The 12,497-nt window shown below is 43.8% G+C and overlaps 1 protein-coding gene across 1 annotated transcript in view; it reads right to left on the reverse strand.

Moving 5' to 3' along the window:
• Positions 1–24: 24 nt before the first annotated feature.
• DNAH10 (dynein axonemal heavy chain 10) overlaps positions 25–12,497 on the reverse strand; it is a 49,420-nt gene continuing 36,947 nt past the window's right edge. Inside the window, exons 60-77 of the mRNA XM_088176243.1 lie at positions 12,052–12,199; positions 11,011–11,290; positions 10,431–10,660; positions 9,704–9,977; positions 8,964–9,068; positions 8,303–8,457; positions 7,407–7,561; positions 6,997–7,180; positions 6,223–6,423; positions 4,900–5,109; positions 4,429–4,524; positions 3,617–3,788; positions 3,062–3,193; positions 2,526–2,737; positions 2,285–2,452; positions 1,900–2,077; positions 699–844; positions 25–356 (exon numbers count right to left, since the gene is read on the reverse strand). Coding sequence (XP_088032369.1) covers positions 210–356; positions 699–844; positions 1,900–2,077; positions 2,285–2,452; positions 2,526–2,737; positions 3,062–3,193; positions 3,617–3,788; positions 4,429–4,524; positions 4,900–5,109; positions 6,223–6,423; positions 6,997–7,180; positions 7,407–7,561; positions 8,303–8,457; positions 8,964–9,068; positions 9,704–9,977; positions 10,431–10,660; positions 11,011–11,290; positions 12,052–12,199 — 3,193 coding nt within the window. The 3' untranslated portion in view covers positions 25–209. The remainder of the gene's footprint in view (positions 357–698; positions 845–1,899; positions 2,078–2,284; positions 2,453–2,525; positions 2,738–3,061; positions 3,194–3,616; positions 3,789–4,428; positions 4,525–4,899; positions 5,110–6,222; positions 6,424–6,996; positions 7,181–7,406; positions 7,562–8,302; positions 8,458–8,963; positions 9,069–9,703; positions 9,978–10,430; positions 10,661–11,010; positions 11,291–12,051; positions 12,200–12,497) is intronic.

Here is a 12,497-nt window from a genome sequence, read left to right on the forward strand (position 1 = left end):
AAGGAAACTCAAACTACCACAACCTCTGTTCTTCAAACATGTTTATTGAGAGTATAATACAACCAAACTAATACTAACTAAAGTCAAGTGTGCCTAAGCGAACACCACCCCACCCACGGTGCCAAATCTCTGCCCGGGTTGAAGATTTTTTCCCTGTGCCTCTGAAGGGTTGCATTGTGGGGGAAGAACACAGTGCCTATTTCTGACTGTCACTCAGCATTCAGGGTGAGACACACACCTTGGAGGACCCAGTGGGAAATGTGCTTGGTAGTGTACAGGTCAGCTTCAAAGACCAGGCCGAAGCCCATGGCGTTGCGGCGCATGGACGTTGTGTACACCGGCGTCCGGAGCGTGTTCTGAAAGGAGCACGGACACTGAGCAGACAGCAAGGGCCTCCAGGAGACAGGACTGGCTTCACAAATTCACTGCTTTTGTTAGAGGTCTTAAATAGCCAATACCCAGAAAATCTAAATGTCCTTTATGTCATTTACTGGGGATGGGAAATAATTGAAAGAGTAGAGGGAATGTAAGAGTGTCACAAGATCCCTGTCCCAGAGTGCCTGAAGGGAAAAGAGGCAACAAATGCATCACCCCCCTTAGGAGAAAAAAACTGTAGTGATGGGTAGTGTAAGAAGTGTTAAACCAGGTGCTTTATATGGAAATGGTAATGATAAAATGCAGCTTCTGAGGAGCTGTACCTGGAGTCTGAGTCTGTGTGCTTCTATGGGGATGATCCTCAGGATGGGCAGCTCCACCACGGGGACACGGGGCTTGCTCTGGATAAGGCAGCCCTGCTCTACATCCCAGTCTGCTCCTTCCAGGAACAGACCAGAAACATAGCAGCCTGCAAAGACAGAAAATGCAACATTTGGGTCAACTGAGCTCCTGGAAAAGATCTAGGAGATCTTTTAAGGTAACTGTTCCTGCAGTCCCTGTTTTGGGCACTACAGTCATCACAAACACACTACATTTCCAACTGCAGCTGCACAGGGTTTGTTTTTATCATCCCGCTGTATTAGGAAATCAAATTAAATTGTCTCAGTTGCACTACACATGATGAACAGTAGCAGGAATAAATGTGATTTGCTGCCCTCCAATTGCCCAAGTCACAGAGAGCTTTGTAACTCCCCTGGGCCTGATCACTGGGTCACTGAGAGCAGGTGAAAGGTCAGGACAGTAGTTCTGGTATAAATACCAAGTACAGCATTTAGCTTGAACAAGAAAAAAAAAAATAACCAGACTTTTTTCCTCCTCTGTTCGCAATCAGAGCCTTGCTTAGCTGTTCCCTGCACCCAGCTTCTTATATTTAGTTATTAGAGCAGTGCTAGTCATAAGAGAGCTCATAAAGAGATATTTACACAATAAATTATATATATTTATAGGTACTTTTTGCTTAAGTAGATTTCAGTATATTATTTGTGGTGCAAGCAGATCTTTACAAGCCTGCTGGGATTGGTAACATTCTAGGCATAAAGAAATCAGAGTGTATTTATATATATATATACACATATATATACACACACACATATAGGTGTGAGATATATATATACATAGACACACGCATACATATATATGTATATACATATATACACATATTATATATATTATATATATATATACAGATATATGTCTATATCTAGATATACAGATACATATATAGGGAGCAAGCAAGAAGGAGTTGTAAGTTCAAATCCCTGCCTGTGGATGGGAAGAGCTTCATGCACACAGGAGCTCTGCAGGACCAGAACCCAGTTACTTCCTAGCTGGAAATCATGAGGACTGTGAAATGCAAACCCAGGGCAAATGCCTGCCAAGGTTTAACCAAAGTAATTTAGTGTGCCAAGCAATTTCTTTCACCAGTTAACTACTTTTTTGCCAAACAATTGTGAAAACACCTACCCTGAATGGATTCTGTGATCTCTTCTGCTTTCCTGTACTTTGTTACCTCTGTGTAGAGGGTGGAGTGATCCAGGGGCCACCTGTTCTTCCTGCAGGTAGCTTGAACAAGAGCAGTCAGGTAGGACTCGGGAATGTGCAGGCCCGACAGCCACATCACCTCAGGCTCACCCTCACTGACCTGCAACCACAGACAGTGAAGGGCAGCACCTGGTACTCACCCTACAGTGCCCTTAGAGAGGAGCTGGGGTGAGTCTGCCTTGCATCCACAGTTATGATGGCAGTGGTTCAGGAACTTACCTGAAGTGTTCACTGGCTTCTGCACCAGCCTGCCCAGCACATCATGCAGGTTAACAAAACAAAAGCCTTTCTGGAGGCACTTGCTTACCCAGCTGGTGTACTGCTCATATCGAGCTCTAAAGAAAATAATCCAATTCCCAAGTGTTTTGAGGGTGTCGGGGGCCAGCCGCCGCCAGATCGCAGGAATCTGCCCATTGAAGAGAGCCTGAGCCACATCATCCAGTTCACTGCTCATTCCAACCTCCCCAGCCAAGGCCTGCAACAATGGTAAAGTTTCTGAGGGCAGGCACAGCCCAGCTGTCCCATCGAGCTGCTGTGATTTTACTTACACGTTGTAGCTCAGCACACGACTTTCCCATTCGAACGATGAGCTTGTTAAAACGTTCCAGTTCCTGCAACAGCACCACAGTCGTAGGGGAGATGTTTACTCCATAACTTTTACGTATGTGGTCAAGATCGAATACTTGAGGTAATTTGTTTTCTATATCCTTGGCAACATTTGCAATATATTCATCTCGACTAATTCCTGCACCAGTTTCACCTGAAACAAAAAAATTGCAGTGAGACTAAATCTGAGAGAAGGTTGAGAGCTTGGAGAGCTGAGTCACCTTCTGGCATCAGTCTCCCCCCAGTTCTGCTCTGACATTTGCCCACAGTCCTGCATGTCTCCAGCTGTGCCTCTGGGCAGGTGTTGAGCTGCTCCCAGCTGAGCCCTGCAGTGGCTTTGCTCCTTCTGCTCCCCAAGGCTGGGACAGAGCCCCAGGGTCACTCCCCACACACAGGGGCTGCTGTCACTGTCCCCAGCACTCAGCACTCGCCCCTGGAGATTTCCTGTTCACAAACCCAGTTCAGACAGGGCACGCACCCGTTTGTGGCTGCAGGTCGAGCAGGTGACTCCACATGTCCCGCACTGCATGCATGTAATACCCGATCTCGGCGTTGGCATGAAGGCCCAGGACCTCGGGGGTGTTGGAAAGTGGCAGAGCTTCTATGGCCTCTGGAATACAACCACAGAAACTCTGCTAACCCAGAACATCACAGCAATTTTGCTGTTGCTCTGCTTAAATAAAAAAATCAAATGCTAAACCTGGTGTTGGAGCAATGCACAGATCAAATAAACGCTTCTAAACACACAGAGACTCCCCCACAGAAATATATCATTTAACAAAATTACCATGCTGCTTTACTGAGGTTTTGTGGTTTAGGCTATTTTTTGGTTATTTTTTAAGACCCGAGGAGCTCAGTGACAAGCTCATATTCCAAAGGACTGCTCCTGTAAAGCATAGGATTGTAACCCTGCAATCCATACACCAGCAGTGCCCGGTGTTCTGTTCACACCCAGCAGCAATGTATGGAGACAATGTACACTGGAGGCAGACTCTTTTTTTTTTTTTAATGTAGCAGGCGAAGCATTTCTTACCAACAAAGTCATCTTTTCCCTTCCCTTCTGGAATTTTATAATCGACTGTGTCACTTTTGTAAAAGTGGAACACTTGGAATGTGTCAAACAGGAAATCCCCAAGGTACTCATCCATGTACACGGTCAGGATGCGCCGGTCAAAGCTGTCGATTGCACGCCCACCATACATGACCTGGAAATCAGTGACATCAATGTTACAGCACTGGCTTTTGGAGCACAAAATGCAGTTTAAAAAAATCACTGAAAGGTCAAAAATGCTCTTTGCTTTTGCAGTGGCTGTGGTGTAACACTGTCTCCCTTATGGATCCCAAGGACATCTCCAGTCCCCTCTCAGGGGGACAGGAAGGAAATATTTGGTCTTGTTCTGGAGAGAGCTGGTCCTAATTGACCCATCAGGATGGTTTATGTGCAGTGGTACCTTCCTGAGGTACCAGCTCGTGCTCAGCAGGGATGCAGTGCTGCAAAGTAAGTGTTTCCTGCAGGACTTCATGTTGCAGCAGCTGCCAGTGCAGGGCAGCTGCACCAGCTCTGAGAACACAACATTTGTACAGCTCCAGTGATACCCCAGGTTCCAACTGTGCTCTTCCAGCACAGGGTCCCAAGGGCCCTCTCAGAATTAATTAAGCACCATCACTCCCTGTTGTACAGCTGCACACAGTGGCCCTAATTCCCTGAGACTGAGATTAAGGCCCTTGCTCAGGGCTACACTGGAGTTTCAAACCTGCTCAGGAAATATTCCAGCTTTACTTGATGCCGCCCATGCAGAAAGGAAACTTCATTCATCTGAATTGTTGTGGCATTGTAGCACTCACCTCCCCAATGAGATATTTGAGACTGCTCCAAGGGATTTGATCATCATTTTGTTCAAAAGCTTTTGTCAAGTATGTGTTAAGGATTTCCATGCACACCTAATGAATTTGTTGGAACATGTGAGTTAAGATTCATAAATCAGATATACATATTCATAGGTTTTATTTAATGCAGTTCTTGTTTCAAAATTAACAATTACTTCTTTCTGAAATAATTAAAAAGTTAAGTATAAATCCTCTTATGAAAAGAAACCCATGAGAGAGGTAATAAAAACATGAAAGATTAGGAATCTGATTTTTAGCCTCTCAAATTGAGATTATAGACGATCAGGAGTCTACATGACTCCACAGAAGCAGAAAAAAATATTAAGTAAAATCTAATTGTGAGAAAGGTTAAAGCTGGATAAATTCTGTGTTTTCAAAAGTAGTCTGAGCTACTCAGGAATATAAGAGCCTCTGCAATTGTTTTCTTACCTGGAAATCAGATTCATTAAAATCGTATGGTACATTCCAGCCAACCTTCCCAAACTTCCTTCTCTCCTGAACCACAGCATGGAAAAATGCCAAGACATAGACTAAGGATTTAAAGGCAGGATGTGGGCACTGCTCTAAGGCTTCTGGGGGAATTTTGAAGTAGGTGGCTCTCATATTCAATTTCAGACCATTAGGTGGTTCTGTAACAACCTAACAAAATAATTAGGGAAGCCATCAATTACTGGGTAACTTGAGGGAAATAAGTTGTAAATATATCACATTAAGTAAGCTATACAATGCAAGCTTGACATTTTAAGTTGTTTTCCAAATGCCTATCAAATAATGGATTTTTTCTTAAGTAAAGACATGAAACAGACCTTTTAAATTTATCAATATAAACACACCTATGCAAAGAGAACTCGGTATTATTTTGGAATTAGTCATGTTATTGGTAAGACATTAATATTTCTCATACCTTCTCATACTTCTCATACTCAAGATCTAATTTACTGAAATACCAGTACTTTACACATTTTAATGTGCCCTATATCCCCACGGTAAGATGCTTTAACAATGTGGCTTTACTGCTGATCAAACTGCCAGAGCTGCTTCCTGGCAGCTTTTTCAAAGGTCTTTAAAACTTCAGTTCTCACTGCTCTTGGCAAGACCCACAAAGTGCAGATCTGTAGCCTTTAAGATCCACTCTGGCTCCCTTCCCACTGCAGGAGGAATGGGAGAACAGCCCAGAGCTGCCACTGCCACTGAGCCTCTGCTTTCCAATCTGTGAAGTGAAATAATGATGTTCACAGGACAGGGCACCACAACAGCAGTAAAGCAGCCACAGAAAAGAACATTAGGGCAGAATCATGGCCTGTGCCTTCAAAATAATCAGCTGAGCTTTTAGTGATAAATGCTGAAGTAGCAGCTGGAAACCATTATCCTATTCCAACATCTGCTCCACTGGCACTGCCAGTCTGACACAGGCCTTGGTTCTGCACTGCAGCATCAGGGCTGACAGAGCTATTTCTATCTGCAGGTACTCCTCACTTGTGGCAGCATTTAAATCTAAAGACCATTTGTCACATTTCCAGGTTTATTCACAAACCTCTGCTTTGAAATAACTGCTGAACAGTTTTCACCCAAAGGAAACACGCCAGTAAAATAAATAGGATGATGAAGAAAGGATTTGGCTTAAATAAAGACAAAAAGTGAGTTCACAAGCCTGTCCCACTGTGCTGCACTCAGCTCAGGTTCCTCCCAGAGCCAGCCTGTTCTGCTGAGTGCCAGTGCCAGGACATGCCCTCCTGGCTGGGGTTTCCCCACCTTTAAGGCTTTCTGCAGGATCCCAATTGGGAAGCCTTTAGTTGGGTCAGTTGTCAGCCAGAGGCGAAAGTCCTCGTGAGGCTCTGTAATTTTCTCCAGGGCCTTTTCCAGATGGACAAGCCACTTCACCAAAAGGTGACAGTTCTGCAACATGAGCCACTGTCCATGAACCTCTGCTTCCTCCAGCATCTGCAAAGCGATCTGAGGACAGGAGGAGAAGCATCTGTAACTCTCCCTTGACCCTGAGAAAAAACTGCCTCTGATGGGCTCGTGCAGTGGGTCTTCCTGCTAGGAAAGGGATGGTCTAAATGAGTCTGAGAGGAGTACTCCCACTGACTGAAATCATGGCAAATTCCATCAGCTGTTAAGTTCTGGGCATCCTGCCTTAGTGTCCATAACAAAAAGGAAAGTCACAGGAAAGGCAGTAGAAGCAGCAGGAGAACTTCCTGGTAGCAAACACTCTAAACCTCCAACCACCTCATGTCCATACATAGCAACATCTTCTCATCTTTACTTTTTAACAGCTGAAAATCTGATTCTGGATCTACCCTCACCCAAACCAGGACAGCAGCCAGTCAGCCAAATGGGCTCTTTCATGTTCAGTAAAATGTTATTCCTAAATCGACAAATTTATGTCAGAACCACGAGGTAACTCCATTTAAAATGGAGCAGACCTATGGAAAGGAAATTTGATCAGTCCCAGAGTATTAGGAGCATGGCTTGCAATTCACACTCATTGCACACAGCACATTCCCACCCTCCCATCCAAGTTACCTCTTCTTGGCCTTGTCCCATGGCCAGGAATTTGAGTCTATCTGCTTTAAAATCTGTCCTCTCAGCCAGTTTCATGAGGTCACTGACAGGATCAGAGCCAGGACTTAGGATAAAAACCACAGGTGACAAAGGGGTGCTCTGCTGCAGGATGGCATCGAAGCTGATCACGGGGGGTTGCACATACCTGGCACAGGGACAAACCCAATAATTTGGCTGATTTGCACAGAGCAGCAGCCACGTGTGAACAGAGCCTCGTACACAAAGCTCACCGCGGGCTGCACATGGAAATCATTGAGACACAACCCCTGCTCTGCTCTCCAGGCAAATTACAGCAGCACTGCCAGAGCTGACTGCAGCTCCAGCTCTGTGTGAGTGCTGTGGCTGGGGTCTGGGACAGGACAGTGACTCACGTCTCGCCCATTGTCACTGTCACGTAGTCGGTCACTGCCCGGTACATCCGGTCCACCCGGAAACACCGCAGCAGGAGGAGCTTCTGGAAATCTGTGACATTGCCCTCGTAGTGCATGGGCAGTGGGATCTGCTCCAGAGCATCCGTGTCGAACCACTGGCAAGAAAAGACAGCACACAATGCAAATGAATCCAGGGACTCTGTCAGGGAAATTACTAGGAAAGAGAAAATCAATTTGATGAATGAGGGGTCAAGAGACACAACAAAAACAGAGTCAGTCAGCTGCAAGTAAATATTAAAAGTTCAGGTGGATGTGAAAAATCCAACTTTTTTCAGTATATAGTGTTCAAGTCCAGAAACACATTTGTACTTTCACTTTATGTCAACTAATTCTCTTAAGATATAGAAAATAGCATCAAAAGCAAAAAGGTATTAACAGATTGCTTGTAAAGCAAGAAGACATGGAATGAAGCTAAAGGAGGAACAAAGGAAATCGGTTTTTGTCAATAGCCTATAGAGTTCACTGCCACAAGAAGATCAAAGCACAATTTAGCAGCACAAAAACACCACTGAAATGTTGACTGTCAAAATGAACAGAAAATTTTCACTGACTTCAACAATGTAAATAACTTCTCTAAGGCATTTGACTGACAAATAAAAATTCTACGGTATACCAGGGAAATTATTTTGGTTTGTTTTTTAAATAATATAACCCTTAATTCTTCTGCAAATAAGTCACTCACTAACTGAGGTCAAGAAGCAAAGAAAGGCCTTGAGGGAAGAAGCCCACAGGGACATCTCCCCTGTGGAGTGCTGTGACACATTGCATCACACTTGAACATTTAATACCAGATGAAAAGCTAGGAGAGAAAACAGCATTGCAAAAAAAGCACGTACATCTTTCCATACATCTGGATTTTCTTCCACATCATCTGGAAGAGATTCAAATTTCTCAGGAAATAGTTCAGACAAGCGAATTAGGTCTTCCCAGCCTTGATCTGGAAGCCAAGTGTACGGTTTCTTTCGGGCACTCTTCTCCAGGGAAATATTGCCTGGGCACATCCAGAAACCAGAGTCAGTGTCCATGTCAGAAATCCTCCAATGCATCACCACACATGCAGTCCCTCTGCACAGAGGAACCAAGGGGAAATTTGTTCCTGGAAGCACTGTAAGATTAGACTGGTCTGCTGAAGGAAAGATGGCATTTTACCAGTGCTTGCAAAAGCCAGAGTTTTATCTTTGCAAACACTTCTAAAATTATGTTTACACAGTCAGAAAATAACTACAACGTAGTCAGAATATAACTGTAACATAGTCAGAAAATAACTACAGATTATTTTCCTCATGTAACATCCTAACAATTAGCTAATGTGAAATAGAAATATCAGGATCTCCAGTCTGTGCAACCCAACACAGTGCAGCTCTCCTTAGTGACAGAGATCCCCTTCTGGAGGTGCTGGCTCATAGTAAATCATCTCTAGTCAAAGATCTATCTTCAAAAGACCTTTTAGCTATTGCTGTATAGAGCTACAAACTTACATATAAATATTCACTTTACCTTTCAAAAAGAACTCAAATTCTTCTTGTGGAACTCGGCCCTCAGCTTGTTCTATCTTGACAGTCATATCAAAGGAGAATAGTAACTTGTGCTTCTCAAACAAGCCTATGTTAAAAGGACATTTTCAAAAATCAGCTGCTAAAGCTTGTGGAACTGGAGCAATTTTCAGTCCACATCCTGCATCTGTTTTGGGGTTGATGGGATGCTCCACCCCTGGAAGTGCCCAAGGCAATTTTGGATGGGGCCCTCAGCAACCTGACCTAGTGAGTGGCATCCCTGCCCATGGCAGGGGATTGGAACCAGATGATTCCTAAGGTCTCTTTCAGCCCAAACCATTCTGTGATTCTATGATCTGGATCTTGTCACCCCACAAAGATCATTTGGTTGATAGCTGGAACTGACATTCCTAAAGGTCTGCTCCAGCCTGAACAATGCTATGAATTCTGTAATCAGAGGGATCAAAGCTGGCTTTGAATCAGGCTTGAAGAGTCAATACAGCCCCTGTGAGCTCTGTGACTGCCTTTACCATTTGTAACTGTGTTAAGAAAAACATTTCTGCAAGACTTACATGGGTAATGTGCAATTTTCCTTCTAACAGAAATAGCAGGAGCAGTGCTGAGACCTGAACATCACTGAATTCCCTGCTTGGTAATTTACCTCTTTAACATGAACCAGCTGAAGTCAGGGCTTCACCTTTATTTGTACAACAGAGTCTCAGCCCCTGGTTAAACAGCACTAACCTGTGCAGCCATAGTTATAGGTGTTCAAAGTCAGTGTATCCATGATGTTTTTTAACCTCTTAGGAAGAATAGGACTGGGCATGGATTTCCGAAGAGAGAACCCAAAAACCTCTAAGAAGGAGACCAGTGAGAACTGGTACATGATGTTGACAAATGCCATTTCAGCCAGCACAGAGAAGAGAATGGCCCCTCTCTTGGCAGCTGGTCTGTAGCCATCTCGGAGAAGGTCAATATCTGCTGCAGTCGTCTCAGCCAGCTTCAGTTTCTCAATCACCTGGGCAGACAGGGATTTTATACAGCTGTAATTACTGTGCTGATCCAGAGTGGATCTATTGTATCACAGTAATCAGAGCTGCTCAGTGCCTGCCTCTCTGTGTGACTGTAGAGGGAATCTGGGCAGGTAACGCAAAAGAAATTGTACAAATTATAAAAAATTAAAAGTTAGATAAAATTAATCCCACTCTGTATATTTATGAAAAGTAAAGGCAAAAATTTACAAAAAAATCTTGGAAATAGTATTAGTTCAGCTTCTGCCCAAAGCTGGGTTATGACCACCACTAGATCAAGTCCAGTGTGGCTTTGCCCAGCTGTGGCCTCAAAACTCCAAGGATGGATTCTTTTGCTTTAGAACTGTAAACAAACATTACTTTGGTCCTGTTAAGGACCCCCCTGAAGACAGACTACATTCTGTTCATAGATACCCTTCCAAAAAGCCCAGAGCTGGTACCTCAGTAGCTTTGAATTTTGTCTCTTCCAAGGTTTGCACCAATTCCACATTGTCCAACATGTTTCCTGTGGAAGTTGACAGTCCATGAAGGAGAGTGTCTTCCAGATTTTTCAGCAGGTTTTTGTTTTCACTTGTCTCCTGGATGAGACGTTCCCTCTGTTCCTCCAATTCCCTCCTTTCAAAACCCGTAATGACACTGAGCAGCTGATCCTCGAGGCCCTTGAGTGTAACTACAGGTACAACACATGGACAGAGCAGAGTTTTGTAAGCACAGGACAGTTTTTATACAGCTCATTTAATGTCTCATAAAACTACGGCAATGCAACAGAGTGACCTGGTTAATGACTGTGTATCTTAATTCTACCAAAGCATCCTCACCTGACCAGCACAGGAAGAGATTTTTAGCTCAGTTGCAGATTAGAAGAGAGAAGTGAGAAGGACTTTCTATTAAATAAGATGCTGAGTATGAGGGAGAGTATGAATTTTTTAGTTTCTTCAATGTTTCAGACAATGACCCAGGCCCTAAATTTGCACAACACCATAATCACTCCTTTGTTATTAAGTACACACTTGAGCTTACCTGTATAATTGATAACAATAGCTCTGCCAAACACAGAGGGAGAAAACTTTGGGCTTGCTAATTTGGTGTTCAGGTACATTTTAAAATTACTGTCATAGTCAACCTCTTTGTCCCCCAGGACAATGAATGCTCGGCCCTGTGCAACTTTGACATTCTTCTCTAAGACATTGTCTATCACAGGGTCAATGTATTCATCAACACTGTGCACCAGGAAAGGGGTTCCATACTTTATGGCCTGTTCTAGTTGTTTCAGGAAATCTGGATCATTAAAGGAAGCCATCTGCAAGAAAAGAATGGGAAAACATGAAAGGAGAACTATTATTCATATTGCTGAACATTATTATTTTGCAGTAGCTGCCAACACTAAAGAAGTTTGTTCTTTGCTGCTTTTTGTCTTTCCTCACACAGATGATACAAACTGCACTTGAACAAAACAGTAAAGGTGCTTTTTTTCTGATTTGCTGAGAATAATTTCCATTTGGAAATTACCCTTTTACCCTTTTAGCTGTGCCTCTAAGTGTGTTTATTGTCCTACATGGAAGGTTCATCCTGGATCTGAGATCACAATCTACACCAGCTTTTTTGTTAAACTCTTTCTGCATGTGCAGGCAGGCTGAGAGAGCTGGGGTTGTTCATTCTGGAGAAGGTTCCAAGGAGACTTCATGGCACCTTACAAAACCTAAAGGGGCTCCAAGAGAGCTGGAGAGGGACTTTTGACAAGTAGATTTAGCAATAGGACAAGGGAGAATGGCTTCAAACTGAATGAGGCCAGGGTTAAATTAGATATTAGGAAGGAATCCTTCACTGTGAGGGTGCTGAGGCCCAGGCACAGGTTCCCAGAGAAGCTGTGGCTGTCCCATCCCTGGCAGTGTCCAAAGACGAGGTCCCTGCCCATGGCCAGGGGTGGAACTAGAAGGTCTTTGCCAATCCAAACCATTCAATAATTCTGTGATACATAACTGATTCCCCATTCAAGGTGACAGATATTGATGCAGCTTTGAAAACAATCAGTAACGAGGTAAAGCAATCTTCCAACTTTACCTTCAGATTATTCTTTTCTTCTTTCTTCTTAATCCAATGCAACGCCTGCTGCTGTGGGTCAATGCACAGTGGGAAGCGGCTGGAATACGTTGTCAGGATGCCATTCTGGATAGAGAGCTCATCTGGGGGCAATCCTTGAGAAACCCACCTGGGAACAGAATGGAAAAAAGACCAGCCTGGGATGAAAACTCGATGGGAGAGCAGCACATTTCATTTGTCAGCACACAGTGTATGTGGTTATGGGGCAGTGTCACAGCTCAGACTGACTCACTGTAACTGCACTACTCAAAGCACTGACTGTTGCCTTAGGTGAGCAATCCTGTGGTAGTTGATGCATGGGCTACACGGGCTTAGGTTTAATACCAAACCCATTGAAGTCAATGAAAAGACACCTGTTGGGTTATGGAAACATATTTTATAGAGAACTCCTAAAAAACTTCCTAGAA

This window comes from Sturnus vulgaris, chromosome 19 (assembly GCF_052056855.1).
Source record: "Sturnus vulgaris isolate bStuVul1 chromosome 19, bStuVul1.hap1, whole genome shotgun sequence".
Lineage (NCBI taxonomy): Eukaryota > Metazoa > Chordata > Aves > Passeriformes > Sturnidae > Sturnus > Sturnus vulgaris.